The sequence below is a fragment of the Rattus norvegicus genome, chromosome 17 (genome assembly GCF_021556685.1).
Source record: "Rattus norvegicus strain SHRSP/BbbUtx chromosome 17, alternate assembly SHRSP_T2T, whole genome shotgun sequence".
Taxonomy (NCBI): domain Eukaryota; kingdom Metazoa; phylum Chordata; class Mammalia; order Rodentia; family Muridae; genus Rattus; species Rattus norvegicus.
Window position 1 is genome coordinate 1,058,659 of NC_141550.1, and position 26,752 is coordinate 1,085,410.

Here is a 26,752-nt window from a genome sequence, read left to right on the forward strand (position 1 = left end):
TACAGATATCCATTTGTATGCATTTCTGTGAGAAGATTTCCTACCTGTTCTCACACCCTTTGCTTGACTCTTTCTGCCAGTCAACAATGTTGGAATGCTCCCCAACCTGCTCCCAAGTCATTTCCTGAGCACGTCCGGTGAGAGCCAGGTGAGCCTCCGTCCTTTCTATCTGCTTCTCTCCCAGTCAGATATGGACCCTGGTTTGATTGCCAGGGCTAGGGGAGTGGGGGTGGTGGAAGGGAATCAGCTCAGGCCAGACTCTGCTGCATGGTGACTGTCTGCCTATCTTTCTTTTCACCTTAGAACTTGACCCACAGTCAAGTGTGTACCTTTTTGTCTCTGCTCTTCTCTGCCCATCAAAAACTTCCCAACCACGATACCTCTTTTCTGGGAATCTGTGCTCCGCCCAACAAATTTATGGCTCTAGTATCATGAGAGCAGTCAGCTCTTGGCCATTTCTGACTTCCTAGATGGTAAGATGTAGCCAGCTTACAGTGAGAGGGAGGTCTACATCTCTCAGTATCTAGGGGATTAACTCTCCTTAGAGTCTGAAGCCCATGAGCCTTCAAGTTCTTGCTCTCTACCAGGCTGTGTATATTTTTCTCCTAGATCCATCTCACTCTTCCCATCCCTTTCCAACTTTGTGTCTTCTCCTCCTCCTCTTCTTCCTCCTCCTTTTCCCTCTTCCTCTTCCTCTTCTTTTTTAAATAACATATAATCCAATTTGTGTTGCACATAGACCATCCATTGGAATGTGGTTGACCTAACAGGGCTGCATCCTTAAAGAAGCCAACTCTCCCTCTACCAGAAGCCATCAGGTGTCAATAACTCCTCAGCTTGCACTGGGGACTCATTAGCCCTCAACACTCCATGCTGGGATCTTGGCTGGCTTGATCTTGTGCAGGCAACCACTGCTGTGGGTTCCTAAGTCCGATGGCCATGTTATACCCAGGAGACATTGTCATACCTTATTCTTCTTTTTTAAATGAATTAATGAGGTTTATTAGGATTGCTTGCATGAGCATGGGTGGGCTGCTGCTTCCTAGGGCATGGGTAATTTATCAGTGGCTACACTACTGAATTAAAAATCACACACACACACACACACACACACACACACACACACACACACACACACACACACACACCAGCAGCCAGAGGCACCACAGGGAGGTATGATTCATAGTTAGTTGAATCCAAGAATGTGGAGCATGTGAATGCCCAGGGCTTGCTACTCATAGCCTAGACGCTATGGCTGGAGGCTCTGGAAGTTCAGAGAGGACAAACTCACAACTGACATTTAGGCCGGGAGAATTTTTTTTTAATGTATTGAACCGCCCTCGAAGGGGCTTGTTTACTGACCCTTTCCACAGCCCTGATCTTTGAAGCATGTGTGTTGGGTTACTGTAGTCTGAGCAGACTTCACCCTTCCATTCCTGAGTTGAGCAGGTGTCCCTCTGGTCCATTTAAGCCCTGGGTCTGCTGCTTGGCCTATGATGCCTGCTGGCCTAGTTTCCTTTCTGTTGCTGTAGTAAAACACTCTGACCAAAAGCAATTTGTGTGTGAGATGGGTCTATTTGGCTTATACTTCCAAGTCCAATCATCAAGGGAAGTCAGGGCAGGACCTCCAAATCTTGAAGGAACGCTGCTTGCTGGCTTACTCACAGGCTCATGTTTGGCCAGCTTTCTTACACAGACCAGGACTATCTGCCTAGAGATAGTTCCCCTTGTCCTGTGCTGAGCCTTCCTACATCCACCATGGTCAAGGTGATACACAGAGGTATGCACGCCCACAGACCCATTGGCCTGTTCGCTCCTCCTTTCTCAGGCGACTCTAAGCTGTATCAGGTTAGAGTCACGGGTAAGCTCACGGGAACACCGCTCACGGGAACACCGCATTGTTGATGCTCAGCTGCAGCACACTCCTCTCCAAATGCGATCTCCGTTTCTTTTTTTTTTTTTTAAGATTTATTTTTATTTATTTATTATATGTGAGTACATTGTAGCTGTCTTCAGACACACCAGAAGAGGGCATCAGATCCCATTACAGATGGTTGTGAGCCACGATGTGGTTGCTGGGAATTGAACTCAGGACCTCTGGAAGAGCAGTCAGCGCTCTTTTTTTTTTTTTTTTTTTTTGGTTCTTTTTTTCGGAGCTGGGGACCGAACCCAGGGCCTTGCGCTTCCTAGGCAAGCGCTCTACCACTGAGCTAAATCCCCAATGCGATCTCCGTTTCATACTCACTTTCAAGTCTGTCTTTCTCTTTAGCAGCTTCCATTATCCTCACACGTCTCTTTGTGCCTGTGTTTGGAGTCCTATCTATGCCTTCCTCTTTCCCCCTTTCATTCATGTCTTGGGTAAGATGATTCTTGTATTCCTAAGGGAGTAACTGTCTGGACCAAGTGTTTCCAGATTCTTGGTTTCTTGTTCAAACACACACACACACACACACACACACACACACACACACACACATACACAGAGCAATTGAAGAAGTGCAAACAGATTTAAAACTGGCCAAGAACTTCTTGAGAAGAAAATATGAAAATATCGTGTGGATCAGGTCTGCCACATGAGTACAGCCAGCACCTTGAGTTGGAGCAGTCAAGACCAGTTGTGTTTGAAGACTTCATTTATGGGGTTAGGGAAAAGAGGTAGTTTCTAAGGGTCACCATCTGGGCAATTCTCTGTTTGATCAACAGGCTTGGATAGTGTCAACCTTTGCTCACTGGATGTACTTTCCCACGATGCATCTGATTTTAATCATATGCACGTTCGATTATACATAGATAGAAGATGGCAAGTAGTGACTTTTCTCCAAAACTTCACTCAGAGGACTGACTACTGTGCAAGCATCCATAACTGACTTCTGCCTTGAAGCATACCTGCATGAAAACCAAGTCCCCAGGGGCTTGTTAAAGAGTTCTATGTTCCATTCTGTAGAGCAGTGTATGCTTGCAGCCCAGTTCGGTTGGGAGTCCCAGGCTGATGATGCTTCTCTGGGAGAGAGTTGTGCACATAACCCAAGCTGTGGTTCCAGGTTCCTAAGATGTCCCTGTTCGCCTGCTCTATTAGCATTTACTCTTCCTGTCTTCTACAGCCCAGAAACTCTATCTTGTATTATCTGACTATTCACCTTTTTATCCTAGACCCCCTTGTGCTGAGCCTTTCTCCTCCAGCTGGAAATTAAACTCTATCCTCCAGGAAGAAGAGATTCCTCCCAATAGACCCATATGTAGTTGAAAATATCCTAAGTTAAAAAAAAATTGCTCGGGGTTGGGGATTTAGCTCAGTGGTAGAGCGCTTGCCTAGGAAGCGCAAGGCCCTGGGTTTGGTCCCCAGCTCCGGAAAAAAAAAAAAAAAAAGAACCAAAAAAAAAAAATTGCTCAATTCATCTAAACTCCTGGCCAACCCAGCTCTAGACATGGCATACTAGGGAAGGATGGATTTGTCTCAGGGAAGAGAGGCTGACTGGGATGCTGTCAAGGTCCAACATGGCAGAAAGGTATTATGCCACATGCTACCAGTCCTGGAGAAATTAAACATTCAAAATTTGAAATGTGATTTCTATTGTATGTGCATTGATTTTGCTTCATCAGAAGTCAGTCTGACCATCAGAAATCAGGAAGTGTCTTCTGTTGACACTTATGGTCCTATTATTTCCTGAATTTTCAAGGCAGCTCTCCTACCAAGGCTCACATAGGACCGTAGAAAGATGTCACTGAGCCTCGCTAGGAGTCAGGATGTTCAGGAGCACATGATGAAACCCCTGGCACTTAGCTTTGGCCCACTCGATTCTTTGTTAGCACCAACTTTCCTGGGATAATAATTCTCTGAGCACTGGGCTGACTGTGTCTAATTATTTATTGCAGAGTGTCATCCACTGCAACATTACCTCCGTAGTCAAGGTACGTGCTGAACATGCATGCTAAACACGTTAATATGCAGAGCTGGAACACTCCTTGAAATGAAACTGGTCTTAAGCACAGGCTGGGCCTTATCTTTCCCGCTTTACTCCGTTCTCATGAGGAAAACACACAGCTGGGTTCATTCTCTCCAGCATCTGAACCTTGTTTTTTCATTAGGAGTACATCAGGCCTAAAGATGCCAACACTTCCTCAGGATTTCAGAGCAATTCTCTCAACATTTAATATTTTAAAAAATATTTTGGGGTTGGGGATTTAGCTCAGTGGTAGAGCGCTTGCCTAGCAAGCACAAGGCCCTGGGTTCGGTCCTCAGCTCTGAAAAAAAAAATGTTTAGCTGTCTCTGTAAAGAGAAAGACATTCACTATGTCGGGAAAGAGGACGAAGGGCCTGTTGTTCAGTATTTGTTGAATTGAGCTCAAGGTCCTCTGTAGAGTAGCCTCTTCTTTTTTAAAACTTTAATTGATTATTTTATTATTATTATTATTATTATTATTATTATTATTATTTTGGTTCTTTTTTTCGGAGCTGGGGACCAAACCCAGGGCCTTGTGCTTGCTAGGCAAGTGCTCTACCTACTGAGCTAGATCCCCAACCCCCATTGATCTCTTATTATGTCTAATTTGTAAGTTAAACTTATCATAGCCTATGTTGGTTTCAGGCTTTAAACTCTGGATTTTAGAATGTACCCTGGACGTATCAGTGTTTAGGGTGTGTTCTAAGCTCAGCTCGGCAGCTGATTAATCGGACAGCATAGGACAAGTTATCCAATCATCCTGAATTTCCAAGTCTGCATCTGTTGCCAGAGTGCTATATGGAGCAGCTGGGGGGATGGGCCTGCTAGTTGTCTTGTAGGCATGAGGACTTGAATTCAAACCCCAGGTGTGATGATATATGCCTATAGTCCCAGCGTTGGTGAGACAGGAGGCAGAGACAGGCAGACCTCTGAAGCTTGTGAGTCAGCTAGCAGGACATATGTGGTGAAGTCCCAGCCATCGAGAACTCAACCTGTCTCAAACAAAAGACGGAAGGTGCCTGAGGACCCTGAAGTTGTCCTCTGACTTCACATGCATGACCACCCATGCCCCTCCCTTTACACAGAGACACACAAATAGTGTTAGATAAAGCAGTGTCTCAGGTATATTGAGCTCTTGGGTCCTTTGCTTTGGGTCAGTTGCAGACTCATTTATGCTATGATTCCCTCAAAGCTAGTCAATTTATACCTATGTGTGAAGAAGAAGAGAGCCTCCCTCCTAAAAAGACAGTTTAGAAATAGGTGCTGCTTAGGAATGGACACAGCCGCGTTCATGGGACCTGGTGAGGAGTTAAATGCTTTAGAGTGAACAGAATGTTCCCCCTTCCTCTGAGTGCATAGAACCCTCGACCTCTACCACACTACGCAGCCGATGAGTGAGCGCTGAGCTTTCTGCCTATGCTGACCCCTCATCTATGAAGTTTACATCTGTATGTGACAGCCTTGTTGATCTCTCTTGGCAGTCAATAGACCTGCAGGGAGAAGCAAGGTGGAAACTGATCTCAGGTTGCTGGGGGGTGTGTGGGTCCAGTTTCAGGGTCTGGAACGTAAGATGGCTGAGGAGGACCAGGTTCAAACATCAGGAGGGGAAGCTGGTCAGCACCCTTCTTCGCAGGCAGTTGTTTCTGGTGATTAAGCTCTCTGGCAATAGTTCCTTCCTCACTGGTTGTTTTTCTGTCAGCACACTGGAATGTTATAGCTTCCTGCTTGGTTATTATCGAGTACTCACGGGGTTTGTATGCTAAGCAATCTGTGGCTTTTTAGAGCTCCCAGCTGATGTGGCTTTAAGGTTTATGTGATCAACTGTCGTTGAAGCTGATCATTAAAATCTTTTTACATTATTTTAAACATTGATCTTCCAATCTTGGGTCGTTTGATCATCTAGATTTCCCAAAAGGGATATGGTAACCTTCTGGTTCCTTTACTAAAGAAATGCTTTGATTTGAATTTTTAAAGTTTATTTATTATGGACATTAAACTCCCTAAGCAACAAAGAAAATAAATGAAAAATCAGCTTCTAAATATACCATGCATTCACTAACCTGGCTGGCTGCAAGCATGATCCACAACTCTTAATGATTTCCAAGGTGCTGTCTGGCAGCAACGTGTACAAGCAAGTATATGCTCTTGCTTGTCAAGGGCTGAGGTAGGAGAGAAAGTTTAAGTGACTAGGAAGATGGGAGGGTAGACTTTATAGTTAATTTTCTTGTTACTGGGCAAATGGAGATGGCTCAGAAGGTAAGACCCATGTTTGGATCCTTAGTACCCACACAAAAAAAGTGGTGCCGTCTGACTTCCAGCCCAGCAAAAAACAAGTGGATTCTAGGTTCAGAGAGAGGCCTTGTCTTAAGGGAATAAGGTGAAGAGGGATAAGAAAGACTTCTGGTATCCTCCTCTGGTCTCTGTGTGTATGAGCAAACACACACACACACACACACACACACGCACACACATATATACAAACATACATACATACACTTACACACATATATACACACATGCAAACATATATATATACATACACACATACACAATACACACATGCATACATGTACATACATACAAACACATACATACATGCATATATACACATACATACACATACACATACACACAAACACACATGCACACACATATATGCACGCTGACACATATACACAAACACACAAGCAAATACACACATATACGCATACAAACACATACACACATACACATACATTCAAACACATACATATACACACATGCACATACATATATGCACATGCACATATAAACATATACACATGCACATACATATACACACATGTACACACACACACATATACACCTGATAGAAGCAACTTGACAGAGGAAGGGATTCCTTTGGCTATTGTCCATTATGGTGGTGAAGGAGGGCACAGTGCATCAGTCCCAGGAAAGCAGCATGGCAGGAGATGACAATGTTGGTAATGTTGTGTCTAAAGTGAGGGGCAGAACAAGAGGAGTGCTGGTGCCTACTTCCCTCTCTCCTTTTTATTCAATCCAGAACTCCAGCCCATGGGATGTTACCACCATTCTCAGGGTCTGCCTTTCTCAGTAACATATTTGTGGAAACACTCTTATAGATGTACCCAGATGTGTATCTTTAAGTGACTTCAGAGCCTGTCAACTGAGGATGAAGATTAACCGCCACAGAGACTAGACAGACACTGGGAACTTTGGGGCAGGGACTGGTGCCGTTCAGTGCTGTCTGTGTAACTGAGATAATTTGCCCAGTAAGGTTAGAGAGCTCCAGTGGGAGACACTGAGGATGCTCAAGTGGTGCCCTGGAGTGTGTACGACTCAACCTAACCTCTCATTCTCTCATTTCCTCGGAGGCAGAGGCAGTTTTTAACAGAGTTGTGAGTCTTCCTCACGACACTTCCAGTCATAGGAAGACCATCTGGAAGCTCTCTGGGATTGACAGAGAGGCCTGGTGCATGTGATGGTTCAGTAGTAGGAGAGTCTCTCTGGAAGCTGCTGCAGGGACCCTGGGCTGTTGGTCTCCTTGCTTCCTTTTGTAGACCTGCCCTGAGTAGGTTGACTGAGGAGGTGTAGAGGAGAGGCTATCTTCTCAGTGTTCTGCTAGCTCCCAGTTCCACCTCACGGGTGGAGTATGTGATGGTTGGCATTTTCTCCCTTCATCCATCGAGTAGATCCTGCCCCCTTAAACCAGTGCCTCTGGCTCCAGTGCCCTGGTGCTCCAGGAAGACTTCCTAGGGAAGAAGCCAGAGGTGGCTGGATAATTTGCCATCTGTCTAGGTTGTTTGCCGTGGCTTCTAGCCAGATCCTCAGGTTGCCAGAATGGCCTCTAAGGTTTGCCAGCAATTCTCAAGGTCATCTAGGAAGATTGAAGCTTCTCCGACTTCCTCCAAGGACCCCTGTTCATTGCTACTTAGTTGCTTTGTCAAGGTTTAAGTTTGGCCTTCTCTTATAGATGACACAGCTTGTTCTCAAACACATGGAATCAAGGTAAGGCCTTTCCCAGGAGCAGCGTGGAGCAAGGTGGCTGTCCTGCCTTAGCAGCCACCTTGCCTGGGGATTTAGTAGTGGGGGGTCCATCAAGTTGCTGCTTTAGTGGATGGTTAAAACCTGTGAAGACAGAACACTGGGATTATTGGGGGGAAAGAGCTCATTCTGGGGCAGATCAGCACTTCCCATGTGCACACGTGAAGGTCAATGTAACATGTTTTAAAGGGAGATTGAGCACAGCCATTTCAAAACACATGGGCTTTAAAAGAAAATTAACTCATGTTGACTATAAAAGAAACAAGTTGGCCTCAGACCAAGACCATGTCCTTTTCTATTGTGAATTCCATCCTCTGTCAGAATGAGTACTCTGTTTCCCTGGTAACTGCCCCTTTCAGTCTCTCCAACAGTCCGCATTTGGGTTACCCTATTACAACAGCTGTTAGGGGCTGGTCTTCATCACCTGTTATTCATTAAGATCAAATAGTTGATATTCTAATTTTTCTAGAGTAAGAAGTGGGTGGCTTTGTATTCTAATTTTCAGTTTCTTGCTACCCAACTCAGGACATCTAACCAGGAAGATTAAAGGTAATTTCTCCCAGTAATGGAGAGGCTGAGGCAGGAGGATCATCACAAATTCAAGGCCAGTCTGGGTTCCATAGTAAGGTTGAGGCTAGTCTTGGCCATATAGCAATATAGCTATGTTTCAAAAATGAACAAAAAAATTGAATTTCAAAAGGTATAAGTAAGGAGCCCTGAAAAGCACAGGGGTGTTGGAGTGAACATGTTGTATCTAGGAGTATCTAGGATGGACACGTGTCCCTACTGTGACAGGTTATTCCTATGAGTCCAAAGGGACCCAAGGCACGTGTTTCCATCGGGACTGAGAATCCCTTCCTCCTTTCTTCTTATCTGAGCCAATTTGCCTTTTTGTAGCTCGGCAGGGGTACCATTGTCCTAGCAGAGGTCCTGTTTGGAGTACCAAGCCTGCAGAGTGACATCATCACACAATGTCCTCCTTTAGGCTTTGGGGAATGTTTCCTTGTCAGTTCATGAGCCAGGGGAATCCAGGGGGTGGGTTCTGACAGCTCCAGCCCTCTTTGCTATGGGATGGAGTGCAGCCTTTGCTCCCCTGTCTTTCAGGCGGAGAGGCCTCATCTTGAATATTTCTTCGGGAGTAGCCCTTCGTCCCTGGCCTCTGTATAGCCTGTACTCAGCTTCCAAGGTGAGTGACAAGTTGCCCAAGTCCCTTCCTCCTTCCTCCAAGCAGGTAGTAGCTGTGAAACTCTTGGGAACCTGAGGGGGCTGTCTATAAGGCAGAAGGAAGCAAGCTCCAGGACCTGAAGTGTTTTCTCTCTCACTGCAGGCTTTTGTGTGCACATTTTCCAAGGCTTTGAATGTGGAATACAGAGATAAAGGAATCATTATCCAGGTGAGGTGCACAATCGTGGGCCCTCCCAAGTGGGAGCCTTGGTTAGGTGGGTGGAAGTCCATCATCCCTTGCAAAACAGGCTGTGCATATGAAGACGAACTGGATTGTGCTATTGGGTTTCCCTGACCAAGGCCAGGCCAAATGTCGCCTCCACAATCCCTCCTGCTGCTGAGATTTCTGCTGGTCTCCCTCCGTTCTGGGTGTTGGGTAGAGAGAGGAAGTGAGTATGGATGCGGTTGCTCAAAAACACGTGTAGGGCTCAATTGATAGCGTGCTTGCCTAGCACACACAAACCCTGAGTTTCATCCACAGCACTGCATAAAAATGGATGTGATGACGGGGCTCAGAGATGGCTCAGGGGTTAAGAGCACTGACTGCTCTTCCAGAGGTCCTAAGTTCAGTTCCCAGAAACCACATGGTGATGTAATGGGATCAGATGCCCTCTTCTGGTGTATTTGAAGACAGCTACCTCAAACTCATATACATAAAATAAATAAATAATTCTAAGGAAAAAAATGGATGTGGTGGAACATACCTGTGGTCTCGGAACTCAAGAGACGGAAGTTGGAAGGTCAGGAGTTGATGATAATCCTTACTACCCAGCAAGTTTAGGGTTAGCCTGAGCTATGTGAGATATCTGGGGGAAAATGTTGTGGAGCCTTTTGTTGCATGGTGCTGTATTAGAACAGACAGCGAGGGTTGGTCTAACTATTGTTGCCTCTCTGATATGTGGAAAAGGAGCAAAAGGAAGCTGGGCACTTGACCTGTGCTGGGACTAGGGGAGGGAAAAAGGGGTGTTGACTTGTGAGAGGATATGGGCACCCCAGCACTCTGGTCTTGGGTGGTAGGAAGAGGAACAGAGCCATTGTGTGAAGATCAACTGCACTCTCTGAAACAGGTTGTTACTGCCGTCCCTGGGCTGAGCAATGAGACAGTCTGAGTGTCGATGATTTACATGTGTCTGGCTTAATAGTACAGTCTGGGAAGGAGTGTTAGTATACCACTAGAGACGAAATGGGCAGATTTGAAATTATATGTGTGTGTGTTCATGTGTGAGTAGGTATGCATAGTGTGAGCAGGTATGTATGTGTGTCTGCATGTTTGTATGTGAGTAGGCATGTATATGTATGAGCATGTATGTGTGTGTGTGCATGGCCATTATGAGTAGGTATGTATATGTGTGAGCAGGTACACATGTGTGTCCATGAGTGTGTGTGGGGAGTCTGAGGACAACCTTAGTTGTTCTTTCAACAGGGTCTCTCATTAGCATGTCAAGTACTTATCTTGATTGACTGTAGGTTGACGTCAATATGCAGGTGAGGGCTGGCACCAGTTAGGTCAAGGCCATGATTGGACAGTAAAAAAATAAGGTGGGGACAAAGGTTTTGTAAGGCAGGAGAGAAGGAGAAGGAAGGAGAATCAGGATGGAGATGGGGAGGATAACCCAGATCCGGGTGGCCTTGAATTGCCAAGGTAGTTGGGATGGATTTCTGTAGGTAAATTTATCTTATCTAGGTGGGCAGTTTATATCCTTATCAATTGGTTGTGAGTTGATTGTGTGGATGTAATGTGGACTGAGAATTTAACTTATAAATCTGGTTGATGGGTTACTGTTTGTTGAGTCTTGATTTTAACGGGTTATTGGGAGTTTATACCATAACTATGAGGAGGCGGATGCTGGATGTAAACGGAGCAGCTGCAGAGAGTTACAAGAGGGTACCCACCACTGAAACCAGGGAGTGGATGTTGGAAATGTGAACAGAGTCCACAGTAAGAGAGCCGCGAGGTAGGAGGTCTGTATGAAACTGGTGTGGCAGCGACCTGCCTGGGTCAGAGAGTGCTTTGGGGGCAGCATGGAGCTGGTGAGATAAATTAGCACTAGTTCTAATGGCCCGCTGGAGCCAGAACTAGCGAGAGCACAACTGCAAGGGTACGCACGGGAACCAGTTCTGCCCCTTTTTTATTTTTACTGCAACAATTGAACAACAATTGACTCTTGATCACTTGGCTCTGAATTTCATCCTAGCTCTGCTGCTTGATAGCTTGCCTAAATTGTGAGCCTCAGTTTTTCTGTCCATGAAATGGGCCTATTATTATCACCTTACTTTTTAGGTTAACATATAATATCTAATAATAAAATATTTACTGAGCCCCTATTTTGGTCACAAAGGTGTTTTCTCCACCAAAGTTAACTTAACTATGAAAATGAAAACACCATTATTATTATTATTATTATTATTATTATTATTATTATTATTATTTTCCTCTCTCTTAAAGCTAGGGTTTGGGAATTTTCTCAAAGAGTAACCCTTTGAGATCCCGGAGGCAGGGAGAGTGTTAGGCATTTGAATCACAGCATTAATTTGTATAAGAACTAGATCAAATAGACCAGCTGGCAAATAATTGGATTTAGTTATAAAGCAGTGTGATGTGATGTAACCAGGAGAGCTGGAATGGTTTGTTTTTCTCAAATAATTTTATTATACCTGAGAAAGAATGTGAGAGAATGAGAGATAGATAGATAGATAGATAGATAGATAGACAGACAGACAGACAGATAGAGAACACAAACATCACAAACCTGTGTGTGGAAGTCAGAAGAGTCAGTTTCTGTTTTACTATGAGGGTCCCAGCAGAGTACCTTGACAGCTCTGTTTCTTTGTTTTTTCGTTATTGTTTTGTTTTGTTTCTTTTGATAAAGACTTGAAGGTCTCAGCATCTGTAGTAACATCGGAATAACGGTTTCAAATCCTTCATCAGGTTGCGACATGTTCGGACATGGATTGAAGCACAATGCTGGATGCCTGGAAGACCATCTGTGTGATGGTTTATATTTCTTACTACCATAGAAAAGATTATGTGTATGATCCTAACAGGGGGTCAGAAAGGGAGTCCAGACTGCCTTAGGTGACCCCAGCTTCGGTTATGTGTATTAGAACAACACACATAGAACCTCACTCACTTAGCACTGACAGAATCCATGTAGGGTACGCAATTACATTTGATTTTCAAAGGGATACAAGCACACTTGTCTGTTGAGGCAGAGTTTTACTAGTAGCCCAGTTGGCTTTGAACTCTTGATTCTCCTGCCTCAACCCTAGGACAATAGGTATGTGCCCACCACTCCTGGCCTATTGACTTTCTAGCATAAATCCCTTCAATGCAATACTTATGCTGAATGATTTATGCTTGTCTGAACTTCAGTTTTGAGTTCCTCCTGTTTGTGTATGCAGTTCTGGGAATTGAACCAGGACCCCCTGAAGACACCCTGCTATTGAGCTTACACAGAGCCCTCCCTGAGCTTCCATTATAGCTCTTATTTTCTGAGCCTGGCAGTTACCCTGCATGCTCTGGAGGGCATTGGAGCACCTGGAAATGAGCAGTTAAGGCCTCATCTTGAACAATCAAATCCCCTCTTCAGTTTTGTGCCAGCTTTGTGTCTTTTATCAAAGAGCTTAGAACATTCCGCAGGCAGAAAGGAGCTGAACATGGATGGTGAAACGTTGTGTCCACGCTTCAGCCTCTGCTACAGTAGACGGTTCTGTGTCATACTCTACTTTTCTCTGCAGGTGCTGACCCCTTATTCTGTTTCAACCCCAATGACTAAGTACCTAAATACCAGCAGGGTGACCAAGACCGCCGATGAGTTTGTTAAAGAATCCTTGAAATATGTCACGATTGGAGCTGAAACCTGTGGCTGCCTTGCTCATGAAATCTTGGTAATCAGTGACCCCTGTTTGAAGCAAGGGAAGAGGGCTGTATGCTGGCATCCTGGGCAGGGTGGGGCTGGTTCTTCCTTGCTAGTGGGACAGCCAACCATTTTCTTTCACAGTAAGCTCACAGGACCAGCGTGCTCACAGGACAGCCAGGGAAAAGTAGTAAGAGTGTTGAAGCCTATGTGCTCAGCCTATAGGTAGCCCCGCAGCTCCACTTCTCACTTAGAAAGAAAGGTTCCACTTGGTAGCTACTGGAAAAAGTTCTTTGGTAGAAAAGACAAACACCTGATCGTCCATGTAGTAGTTTCTACCTTCCTCTGCTCTGTGTTTCAGTAAAGTTGGCTTCTAAAAAAAATGTTAATCAGTTTTTCCTTCTCTTTGAAAGCAGAAGAAAGCAGGGTAGGAAGAGTAAAAAAGTTACCTTGGGGGCTGGGGAGTTGGCTCAGCGGTTAAGAGCACCGACTGCTCTTCCTGAGGTCCTGAGTTCAAATCCCAGCAACCACATGGTGGCTCACAACCATCTGTAATGGGGTCTGGTGTGTCTGAAGACAGTTACAGTGTGCTCATATACATAAAATAAACAAATCTCAAAAAGGAAAGGTACCTTGGAAATGGGACTTCAGGAAGGAATAGCAAATGCTGTATAGGGCAAAAAAGAGGTGTAGCGATGCGGTCGGCACAGAGTGAGTTCTCTTGATTTAACATGTACTTCAGAATGATCAGGATGGCCAAAGGGCATTTAAAGTGACAACCTGGGCCTCTAAGAAATTCACCTTCGTGAAGTGTCACAAGACCTTAAACATTAGAACTACTTGAACTGCCCATCATAGTCAGGAAAAATAATCCTTAAATGACCAACTCTAGACTGTCTGATATAATTTCTTTGCTCTGCTCTTGTCTCAGACACACATTTTTTTTTTCTGTTGCAGGCGATAATTCTGAACCTGATTCCTTCCAGAATCTTCTACAGCAGCACCACCCAAAGATTTCTCCTGAAGCAGTTCTCAGATTACCTGAAGAGCAACATCAGCAACAGATAGTGGGGAAAGGGAGTGGGGGTGGGTAGAGTTAGGGTTGGGTGGGAGTAGGGTGAGCGTGGGCTGGAGGGAGAGTTGAGGAGATCGAGAGCTCTTCCTTGGTGGTAGTCGTCGGCCAGAGGGCGACGGTCCTTTACCTCCCGAAAGGGAGCCTGTCACGCCCCAGGCAGTGTGCAGTGGTCTGAGTTTGGAGGTCTCAAGAAAAGCTGGGGTGTAAAGGGTATATTTTCTGTAAAAGGGAGGCTAGCATCAAGGGGAACCCTGAAAAAAAAAGTCATAAAATTAATAAATATGCTGAAAAAAATACCGCAGTTTCTCCGAACATTCAGAAGGAACTTACCTAGAGGGTGGCTGTGGGACTCTGTGCGGGAGGTTTTCCACAGAGATCTTTGGTCCGGCTAGGTTGGCAGGTCCAGGAGAAAGGAGGAGAACTCGGGCAGGTGTTGTTCCGCCTCCATTTCAGGCCAGGCTGAGCCAGCAGGAGACTGACTAACCAGCGAGGGGTGCAGGAGGGCTTCTGGAGGTGATTTTGGGAGAGCAGATCTCTTCCCCAAGCAGCGGTGTTACAGCTCTTATGACAGAAGCTCTCAGACGATGGAGTGATTCTTGCACACCTTTAATTCTGAACAGGACAGTTAAATACATTTTTTTTTGGATGGGTCAGATCTCATCTACATATTCGGGGGCGTGGTCCTGCCTCTATGACTGATCTGTCTTGAGCCTACACACAACCTGTGGTCACATCCTCACCTGTGGAGGAGGGGCTTGGGGCATTGCTCTATGTGACTTGGTCTGTCTCAAACCTTCCTACAGGTTTGCCTGCTGTCCCTTTTAGGGTTCCCCGGGGATTCAACCTTTCTCGATCAGGAATCAGGGCACCTTTCACAACTTGCCGCCCCACACGTGGTTTTTGAGATGTATGCAGAACTTAAAACTCAAACAATACCTGATGCTGGTAAACTTTACCAGGACTTCTGTGAGCCCAGAGCACACGGTTTCTCAAATACGGTTTCTCACAGGTTCAGAAACCTGGTTGGCGGCAGGTATTGGGGCGACAGCTGGTTCAGGCCAGTCTCTTGTCTTCTTCCTTAACCCTCTCATTTCAACGAGAGCACCAGGTGTATGTATTTTATTCATATTAGATTGTGCTGATAAAGATAAAAGTGCAGAAGGAAGTTTTAAGACATGGCTTTGAGGCTAGAGAGATGAATCTGTGGATGAAACTCTTGCTGAGCAAGCACAAAACCTGGGGTTTCAATGCTCACAACCCCCACAAAAGCCAGGTAGACCTGGCAGTTTGCTTGTGTCTCCAAAACTCAGAAAACCGAGATAGGGCATCCCTGAGGAAGCTGGCCAGTTAGACTAGCCAGAACTGGTGATCCCTGAGTTCAGCAAGGGACCCTGCCTCAGTAAATAAGTGGGGTGTGATCCAGGAAGACGCTCGTGTTGACTACGGGCGCCCACGGAATTGCTTGCATAGCCACATGCACACGTGAACAGTCATGCACGCACATACACTCACCACACACATGGAAAAGAAAAACCTCAGCGTCATCTCAGCACTGAGGAGGCAGTGATGGGAGCATCTCCACAAGTCTGTGGCTAGACTGGTCTATATAGCAAGTTCCAGAACAGCTAGTGTTACTGCTCTAGATAAATCTGGGAGAGCAGCACAACAACAACAACGACAACAACAACGAGGTGGATCAAAGTCTCATGCAATAGCCAGCTTTATTCAGAACATCAGGCAATTTATATTTGAGGGTTATCAAGGTCATGTGAGCAAAGTTCACTAGAGTTCAACCTGTATACAGGCACAAGAACAGCTTACGCTTGGAAACATTTTTTTGAACAACAAAAGGAAGCAGCAGTGAGTAGTCCATAGCAAACCTACTTCTATGTGTTATACCTGGGAGGGGCTCGGAAGCACATTCCAAGAACAAATCCTTGTTTAGAAGGCACAGAAGTCACAAGACTCTTGTTTTCTTGATGTTTTCTCACAAGCCCTCAGAAATCTCACACAGCTTCATCCTTGGACCATGTCCCAACATATGCTGAGACCCTGTCTCAAAAGACAGTATTTCAGCAGAAGAAGCCAACCCATGAACTAAACAAGAGTGAGTTCTCTAATGCAGACGATGGGAACTGTAGGAATGAGAGCCTCTGGGTCTCCAACTCTTGAGGTGCTGGGGACATAGAGGTGATATGTTCTGCCCTAGAGTTAGAGTCATCTTCTGAATGATTGTGTTCTTATATGTCCTGTGGTTGAAGGGGTTAATGGCTGGGACCCCAGTTGAGGCTGCTAGCTAGAGCCTCCATGTGGTCTCTAATGGATATTTGTTCTTCCTCACAGCACGGTGACAGGCCTATAAGCATACCCATTGCAAAGAAGACCTTGCGGTTTACCGTCTTGCATAGGTTAGCCTTACAAGCCACAATACACCTTGTTTAATGCCCCACCAGGCCCCCATATGAGAGCACACAAAACCTACTTCTCCAGTTGGGAATATAGCTGGCTGTTGAGCACAACCTGACATGAATGGGACCATAGGTTGCAAGCAAGCACACATGATATATCTCAATTTGGGGGTGGGAGGAGGGTATAACAATGTAATAGGAGATATTATCTTGACTCATCTTTGGAAGATACAATGTATCACATTGATTAATCTTAGATTCAAGTGTTTGTCCTATCATACGCCAATCCCCTCCATAAGCCTGTGAGGCATTTTTTTTTTATTGAGATAGATATGGGAGGGCACAGTCCACTGCGGGTGTTGCCATCTCTGGCATGTAGTCCTGGGTTCCTTAAGAAAACAGACTTATCATATGGAACACAAACCATTAAGGGGCACTCCTCCATGGTCTCTGCTTCAGTTCTTCCTCTGACTGTCCACAGTGACAGGCTGTGGCCTGTGGGATGTCAGATGAAATAAACCCTTTCCTCCCCAAGTTAGTTTTAGCACAAAAATAGAAAAGCAAACTGGGGTAGAAATGGTGTCAGGAGCGTGGGGTACGGCTGCGACAGACCTGATCATGTCTTTTTTATGGAGATTGTGGAAGCATTTGGAACTTTGGGGCCAGGGAAACCCTTGAGTGCCTGGGTCTTAGAGAACAGTTTTGTGGGAACTTGGAAGATTATACTGAGAGAAATACAAACAGTGGGGGCCTGGCTTATCACGTTTCACGGGGAAGCAAAGATTCCATTGGCACCATTTATGTGATATATTAGAACTAAGACTCTGTGGTTTGGGGTGAGGTAAGGCTGAAGAATGGGCTATTATTAACAAGAGAAGTGTACCACTGAAGTGAGAGCTTTGCTTTACCGGACAGTTGATGCTAGTTAACTGGAGCTGAAGGCTCAGCTGAGATTAATAAGAGACCAGCATAACTGAAGCACCTTCCAGGAAGTGTTTCTTCAGGCTCAGCATACATAAACTGTGGTCCAGAGGACCCAAGGCTGCGTTCCAAACTGGCATCTGAATTTGGATTGTGTAAGAATTTCCCCCACAGGATACTACTGGTCTTGACATCATGGAAGCTACAAGCTTGAAGTGGGTCATGAGGAGAAGCTAAGGGTTGCTATAAGCATACATTTTTCTCAGTCTACTTTTAATAAGAGTTCAAACTCTCCTCTAGCCCACCGCCCACCAGAGGTAGTAGAAGAGGAAAGTTATTAGGACATGGAAGAAGTAGACGTGTTTAGAAATAGTTCTTTGAGGGTGAGTCCAATCTCTGTTGTCAGGATGCCAGCAGTTCAGACCAGTAGCAACACCACACATGAACCAGCAGCTGCAGTCCAGTCCATTTGATAGTCACCACACGTGAACCAGCGAGGACAGTTCAATCCAGAAGAAACCACAAGGTTCGCCAACCAGCTCAAGTCTGTGGAAGTAGCAAGAAGCCACAGGGACCTCACCAGAGGTTCTTTGGCAGGTTTCTCTCAATGGCATTACTATAAGCAGAGCTCAGCAACACAATGTAAGAATCAATACATGTGTGTTGTTAGCGAAGAATAGTGAGGCAGAGCAAATCAAACCAATGCTGGAGCTCTCACTCTCCGTGGGGGTCATATTTATATTCCTTCATCACATATCCGTCCGATATCCGCTATAGCAAAACACCCTTTCACCTGTGTGCCCCAGCAAAACATCATTTGACATAACTGACTTTCCAAAGAAACCAGAAGTTTCCACTTTAGCATGGCACCATGTAGTAGGGTCAGAGTTCCTCAGCAGAGGTAAGGTGGACATCGCTGAAGGTGAAGCTCAGTTGTGGTGGAGATCCCAGCATATTAGAGATGACAGGACTGTTAGATTATCACCAAGAACAGAGTGAGCAAGCTGTTCTGGATGCCAGAGCCGGAGATGTGAAACTGCCCAAGCCCTTTGAAATCAGAAGATTGTGTGTGAGTCCCAGATGTGGCACACATTCAGTTTTTTTTTTTTTTAAGATTTATTTATTTTATTTTGTATATGAGTACACTGTAGCTGTCTTCAGACACACCAGAAGAGGGCATCGGATCCCAATACAGATGGTTGTGAGCCACCATGTGGTTGCTGGGATTTGAACTCAGGACCTCTGGAAGAGCAGTAGGTGCTCTTAACCACTGAGCCATCTCTCCAGCCCTCACATTCAGTTTTTATGGTGTTGAATTTTCCATTTGCTTTGAACTACTGTAACTGTGCCCTTGGTCTTCCCTGTTGGCATAAGAAACTATTAAACTTGTTTTGTTTTGTTTTGTTTTTATTTTAAAAGAGTGCCAAGTTCCAGCCTCAGCTTGAGAGAAGGCCCTGAGGTGAATGGAAGCAGCCAAAGAAGGACTTGGAGTCAGTGATGGATGCAAACTGACAGCTCTGTGATCTGCTTGAGATAGCTCTCTTTTGCAGACCAAAGCCCAGTCTTTTGTTTGTATAAGATACTTCCTTAGAGATTGCATATCAGTTTAGTAATTTACCCCAGGTTCCTCTTTGATCATTCCACGAATTAGCATTTTTTTAACATGGCAAGTCCTGTGCATTTTGATAGGCACAGCACATGTGGTTGTGAAGTCTAGAGACAGTCTATTTTTATGTGAGAAAGTTAGTTTTAAGTATAATACTTTTTATTATTTTTTTGCAAGTTAGTGAGCTCTTGTTTATGCCGATGCAAACAGCATTAAAGCTCATTTTTACAATACTTAGCTATCTCAATATATTCTTTTAATCTTTGGATTCCTTTTTTCTTTTTTATCTTAGCAACTCCCAGGTATATTATTGAGCAATCCCAGAAAGGAATATTAAGCTATCATCTTTTTTCTTGATACCAGACCTTTTGTTTGTCCCCAACATCTATTTGGATTGCACATATAACTACCTCTTTTAGGGAGTAGAATATCTGGATCAAATTTAGATGTTGATGGCTTCTAGGAGGAGACCACCATTTTACCACTAATATTATATAACCATCTATCTGAGCCTTGTTTTTGTGATCAAGGATTTTTCCTTTATTGACCAAATCATGTCTCTTTTAATATCTTTCTGACCTAGCCGACTCATCAGTGCAGCTGCCTCTGTTCTTTTGGGCCTATGAAGCCCCTCATACAATTGCATCCTTATATTGCATAGTTGAGAAATCCTGTAAAGAACAGTTCTTACGCTGATTTATGTATTCATGTTTTCAGAGTTCTTTCCCACAGCCTTAAGGGCCTTTCTGAAGGTCACAGCATCACCATTTTGCTGAGAATCACCAGATACATTCTCACTTCCTGGAATCATGCTGTTTCTTGTTATCATTGAGTCCTTGACCTTGTCAGCGAGAACATTCCCTGAAGGAGGAACATTGAAGTAAAATATGTACATCATTATGCAAACAAGCTTTACATCTACAGCAATTCTCAGCACTTGAGGAGACTCATGTCTTGCTAGCTGTGCTGGGGTGGGATGGGGGGCCTTGTCACACTTTCTCTTCCAAGGCCATGCCAGACCCACCAAAAGAGTCCACAGTTAAGTGACTTTGGATCTCTAAAGATAACTTGACTTTTTGTTTGTTTGACATTTTTATTCATTTGCTAGTTTGTTTTTGATTTTCAAGACAGAGTTGAGTTTCTCTGCATTCTTGGCTGTCCTGGAACTTGCTTTGTGGACTGGGATGGCTCAAATTCAAAGGTCTACCTGCCTCTCCCTCCTTCTCAAGTGCTGGAATTAAAGGTGCACCAGCATGCCCTGCTGATAACTTGAATTTTTAAATCAGTGAATATTTTAAAGACTGGGACTTTTAAAGTTATACTGGTTTTGTGTTGTGATAGTAACACAATCTGGGGATAAAAAAGAAAGGAAAGGTTATGGCTTAATAGTGATACATTTGTGTATCAGATTGAAAAGGGATTAATTGTACTGATTTTTTTTTTTTTTTTTTTTTTGTCAGCTTGGTACAAGCTGAAGTCACTGAGAAGAAACTTCAGTTGAGAAGTTGCCTTAGTCATACTGGCCTGTGTACATTTCTGTAAAGCATTTTCTTTATTAGTCATTGATGTGGGAGAGACTACTGCGGTTAATATCACCCTTGACAGGTGGTCAGAAAACACACTGAGCAAGGCACAGAGAATAAGCCAATCAGCCACTTCCCTCCATGGTCTCTGCTTCAGTTCCTGCCTCAAGGTTCCTACCTTGAGGTCCTGTCCTGACTTCTTTTAGTGACGGAGTGTGACCTGGGATTTGTAAGATGAAATAAACCCTTTGCTCCCCTAAGATTTGGTCAACATTTTATCACAGCAATAGAAAAACATGAGTACTATGGTTTGGGTAAATGTACTCAAAGACTCACATGTTAAAAGTTCAGTCTCCAGCCTCTGGTGCTACTGGAAGGTAATAGAACATTGAAGAGGTGGGATTTTAGTGGAAGAAGTATGCCATTAGATTAACACTACTAGTCTCTTCATATCTTTCTTTTTGCTTCCCACTGGCTGAGAAAGTGTGCAGTTCCTTCTTTGGTCATGTACACACCACGGTGCTCTTCCTGGCCACAGGCCTGAAAACAATGGGGCCAACCCATCACGGAATGGAGCTATGCACCCTTCTTACCGGGTTATCTCAGGTATTATGTTTTGTCATACTGACAGAGGGCTAATGACATTGTGGTCTACAAGATGTATTAGGGTTGCTGGAACATATGCTCTTGAGGCTGCAGGTTGGACCTACCTGCTTGGGAAGCAGAGGACTCTAGTTCAAAGACAGCTAGCCAGTTCTGGCCTGAGAAAGCTGACTGCCATCCTGGGGCCAGAGGAACTTAAGAAGGTTGTGCTTACTCTGAGGCCAAAGGCAGGCCTCGGTAGGGCCTCTAGACTTGGAATTCTCTGAGCCCTGGCTCCATACTGCCCTCTAATGGTCTTGGAGAGAAACTGTGGGGTTGCTCCTACCTTTAGAAATTTCACAGTGGGGTCTAGGGGTCTAACTTGAGGGAGAGGACGTTTTTCAATTACTTTCTCGAGATTTTAAAGCAGATAATGTGAGGTGTGTGTGTGTGTGTGTGTGTGTGTGTGTGTGTGTGTGTGTGTGTGCGCGTGCGCATTCATTACAAGAAGGGGCAGGAGAGAGAAGATGAAAGGATCCATTCGGGTGGCACAGATTCTCATGAGAAGCCTGACAGTGGTAAGAGTGGACAGCGTCCTTCACCTCTCTGGATTGAGCTCACCACATCACTCAGGAGAAGATTGGTTTCACGATCTTTCTTTTTTTGGCTAGATTGAAAGTAAATTTAAAAAATAAACTGATTTTAAAACCATATTTAAAAGACAAATCCCTTTGTTACAAACCAGTAGATAAGTCAGAAACTATAGACAAAAAAAAAAAAAAAAGGAAAAAGAGCCACCTCTCAGAATTAACCATCCTTTACTCATGGTAAGTTGCCTTTTCTTTGAGTTTTTTTTATTACATTCGTTTATTCTCCCACCCCTTCCTCTCTCTCTGTTCCCCCATGTGGAGATTAGAGAGTGACTTGCAGAATTCAGTTCTTTCCTTTTACCACATGGGGTGCACGGAGCTTGAACTCAGGTCCTCAGGGTTAGTGGCAGGCATGTTTACCTGCTGAACTATCCCATCAGCCTGTAGATTACTTTTCCTAACTCCTCTCTGGGTTTGCGGTAGACTCAGATTATTAGTTACAAGCTGCTAAGCAAGTGGTGCTTCGCAGAGATCAAAACACCTGCTCTTATGACTAAGCACAGTTCATCCTTTTGTTTTGCATCTAGATGGATTTTGATCTTTAAAATTTTATAGATAACATAACATTATCCGTCCTTGAATGAGTTCCACTTTGTTGTCGTTTTTCTTTAAAAACTCATGTGCTACACTTTTTAAAATATGTGATTCATGGGCTAGGAAGTTGGCTCTGTGGGTCAAGTGCTTGCTGTGTAAGCACACAGACCCAAGTTCAGGTCCCTAGTGACCACGTAAAGCCCTGGTCATGTGCATTAGTAACCGAAGTACAGAGGGGCAGAGATAAATGGGTTCCAGGAGCTCATGGAGAGGGGTTGAGGAAGACGTGTGTGTTGACTGCTGGTTTCCCCAAGAACACACCCAGTAGTGCACACACAAACATGTATACATTCATAAGCCACGCACATACAGACACACAGAGATGCACATAGATGCACAGAATGTACAATTCAGTATGTATAGTACCTCCAGAGTAGTCTAATCACCATCACAACTAGTTCTAGAACATTTTTCATGACACCACATTGAAGTACCACACCCGTTAGCAGTCACTCTTTATCCTGTATCAGTCTGACACTCTCTGACCAAAGCAACCACTAATGTGTTTCATTTCTTTATGTATTTGAGCACACAATAAAAAAATATAGCATCATGCTTTATATTCCAGACTTTCTCCAAACTCTCCATCCTCCTGCCTCAGCCTCCTGAGTGCTGTGGCTTTTCTGAAGTTAATATAACTGGCTTCTGTTATTGCATACATTCCAGCATAGTGTTTTAAAGGCTCATCCATGATTAACCACACACAAAGATCTCTTTTATTTCCTGTTGAACATTATGTTATTGAAATGTGGACTGTTTTACTTATTAGTTAATAAGTTGATGGACATCCAGCTTGCTCTGGCTTCCAGTCTCTGGATGAGGTTGCTCATACATACACTACAGGGTATGTAAGGTTTTCACCCTATCACTGATACTCCTATCAGTGGACTTCAGGGCCATATGGCAGCACCATATTTAAACCTTTGATCTGAGTTCATTTCTACATGGAGATAAAGGGTCAGTTTCTCAACCTCTCTTTTTTAAAAAAATTAATTAATTAATTAATTATATATAAGTACACTGTAGCTATCTTCAGACACACCAGAAGAGGGCGTCAGATCCCATTACAGGTGGTTGTGAGCCACCATGTGCTTCCTCAACCTCTTAGCAAACATCTATTATCTCTCTTTTGTAAGAGAATGGGGGTGACAGGAGAAGGGAGAGTATACAGGTAGTCAGAGGAAGACGTTAGCTATGCTGGCCTTATTTCTTTGAGACAGGGTTGCTCACTGAACCTGGAGATAGTTGGACAGACAGCAAGCTTCAGAAATCCTCCTGTCTCCATTCTCCATAGCATTGGGTTATGGACACATGTAGCCATGCCATATATATACATACACATATACACATACACATGCACACATACAGACATACACAAACACACATGTATACACACATTTATACACGCAATATATATGTGTATGTATATGTATATGTATATGTATATGTATATGTATATGTATATGTATATGTATATGTATATGTATATGTAGATGTAGATGTAGATGTAGATGTAGATGTAGATGTAGATGTAGATGTAGATGTAGATGTATATATCATGGGTGCTCAGGCCCTTGTGCCTGGACAGCAAGTCTTGTGCACTGAGAAGTCTGCCCTTCAGGCTGCTTGTCTTCTGTCATTAGAATCTGTGACAGATCCCATTTACATCTCTGATATTTACAGAACTTACTTCACTGTTGCATAATCCTAGACCCAGAGGACGTTACAGAGCTCCAGCCAGCCAGCAACTGCTTTTGTCCACAGCTGGCATGTGCTGTAGACACAGATACCCCTTCTCATCACTGCATGGAGAGAATTAGGTGTTGTATCAGGTTCAATTCAGTTGTTAGCTTGTATCAGAGAGGCTTTAGGCAAATCTTCAGGTGAAAATTTAAACATTGTTTCTTAGGCAAATCTTCAGGTGAACATTTAAACATTGTTTCCCATTCTTCACCCAGAATAAGAATACCTAGATGGGAATGTCTAAACAGGTGTGCCACCTCCAAGCCTATAAAAACACCAGACACTACTATTACTCAAGAATGTTCTGGAGTTGTGTCCCCTAGAGTAGTTGAAATTAGGCAGTCTGGTCTCATTTTTCTCAGGTTTCTCTTACTTGGTACCATGTTTATGAAAGTTATCCACATGTTTGTGTTCATTCTTCTTTCTTGTTGAATCTATTTCATACAAGACTATATCCTAATTCATTTTCTTTTTCTCCTCTTGATGGGTATTTGGTTCCTCAGTGTGGGACAACAGTACCCAAGCTGCTATGAACACACTTGCCTAAGAATTTGGTGGACATATGTTTCTATTTCTTTTAGGTTTATCCTTGGGAGTGGATTTACTAGGTCAAGGGGTTGGTACATTAAACATTTTATTTTAACTTAAAACATACAAAATTACATTCTTCTGCCAATCTTTTGATGTAGGGCCAAATCCTTTCCTTTCCTTCTGGGTCCACTGCCTGGATTTCTTACCTGAATCACACCCACAGAATGTCAGCTGCAACATACAGCTTTGAGTTCTTTAAGCTAGAATGAGAAATCAGTGCCGTTTAAAAGCAATCAAACGCAGAAGAACCCTTCTGAGTTTTCAAAAACCCCTTCAGCGATTCCTTACAGCTGTCATGTCCATCTGAACATTTATAACGCTAACGTCCAGTTAGTTGCTGTGGCTTGGATATGACCCCTGAGTTGATCTGTTGAAAAATTAGTCCCTGAAGTAACATTGCCATTTGGAAGTGAGGCCTTTGAGCAGTGACTGGGACATGAGGATTGAACTTTGTCCTCATGGTCATTGGAACCCACTCACGGATCAACGTGGGAGTAGCCTCATTAAAAGTGAATGCTCTTAACTGATGCCCAGCTGACATTGGCACCATGCCTCAGGCCAGCAATCAGTAACCATCTATTTATATCTGGTCTCAGATAATTTGTTATAGCTACAGGAAAGAAGGGCAGCAGCAGCAGCAGCAATACCGTTGTTGAGTCCTTCTAGTTATTAACTCTAGTTTTCAGAATTACTTTTTTAATGCCCTGATAACATCATTTTCTTTCTTTTCCCTACTAGGCTTGCTTAGATTTCAAGTTTGTTGAGTAGTGATAATGAATCATCTCTCAGCTCCGTCTCAAGGGATGCATTCAGTTTTAAGTGTCTACATCTGAGGCTGAAGAGATGGCTCAACAGTTGAGAACCTTTGCTGCTGTTGCAAAAGACCCAAGTTCTGTTCTAAGAACCCATACCGAGCCGGTCACAACAACCTGTAACTCCAGCTCCAGGGGATCTGATGCCCTTTCCTGGCTTCCACAGACACATACATATATGTGGCATGCACGCCATACATACAAACATACACATAAGTAAAAATAAAAAAATACTAAATTTATGAAAGTAGATATAGATATTGGTACACGATATCACTCTTAATGGAAACATCTTTCTGGTATATTTAGTAAATGCCCCCATCAGACACATGTTGCTTTCTATTTTTATTATTACAGGCAGTGATTTAGTGGCCTCTTACAGCAAACCCGCTATGCACACAGCATCGGCTGTTCTGTATCATTCTTGCCAGCATCTAATTATCTTCCACTATGTACCATGTACCATTAGTAAAGAGATTCCATCCACACATCTTTAAGCCATCCCTCATCTATTATCACCTGTTATGTGTCTTTTCTTGGGGAGATGTGAGCAAACATCTACTCATTCCACATGGGCCCAGCAACAGACAAGAGAAATGATTCAACCAAAGTCCATACCAGGGAACCAATGAGTTTGTTGGGGTTACATGCAGAAACAAGGATGACTCAGAGGTTGATACAAACACACAAACAAAGCAAAACAACAACAACAAAAACAACAACAAAGCCCACCCCAGTTTGGATGATACTTCATGAGAGCTGCAGTTCTCTGCACAACTTGCAGGCAACTTGAGAGATATGAGAGTCTCTTTTAAGACGCCAGAGTCTCCTCCCCTATCAATTGTTACTGTTTCCATAAGGATGGGGATGGGGATGGAGGTGGGGACTGGCCTTGTGAAACTTGTTAGTTTCAGAAACTTCTGGAAACTTATGAGTTGTTAACTTCCTGAGTCTTGGAGCCTTCCCTCTCCTTGGAGGGACTGTTTCAATTCAGAGGAAGTTGTTACACAATATCTCCCCTCTCTTGACCCTTAGGAAGCTTATAGAGTTTTCCTGTGTCACTCTGCATTTCTTTACTGGTCTCCTTCACCCCCAGTAAGTCTCACTTCTCCACGGAGACTGACAAGGTTAGAGGAATCATAGAAGCCACTTTCTGGTTCATATCTTAGTTGTTACTTACT

At 43.9% G+C, this 26,752-nt stretch overlaps 1 protein-coding gene across 1 annotated transcript in view; it reads left to right on the plus strand.

Moving 5' to 3' along the window:
* Hsd17b3 (hydroxysteroid (17-beta) dehydrogenase 3) overlaps positions 1-14,303 on the plus strand; it is a 31,326-nt gene extending 17,023 nt beyond the window's left edge. The window contains 7 exon segments of the mRNA NM_054007.1: positions 81-148; positions 3,874-3,909; positions 7,915-7,949; positions 9,090-9,171; positions 9,313-9,378; positions 12,948-13,097; positions 14,024-14,303. Coding sequence (NP_446459.1) covers positions 81-148; positions 3,874-3,909; positions 7,915-7,949; positions 9,090-9,171; positions 9,313-9,378; positions 12,948-13,097; positions 14,024-14,134 — 548 coding nt within the window. The 3' untranslated portion in view covers positions 14,135-14,303.
* Positions 14,304-26,752: the final 12,449 nt, after the last annotated feature.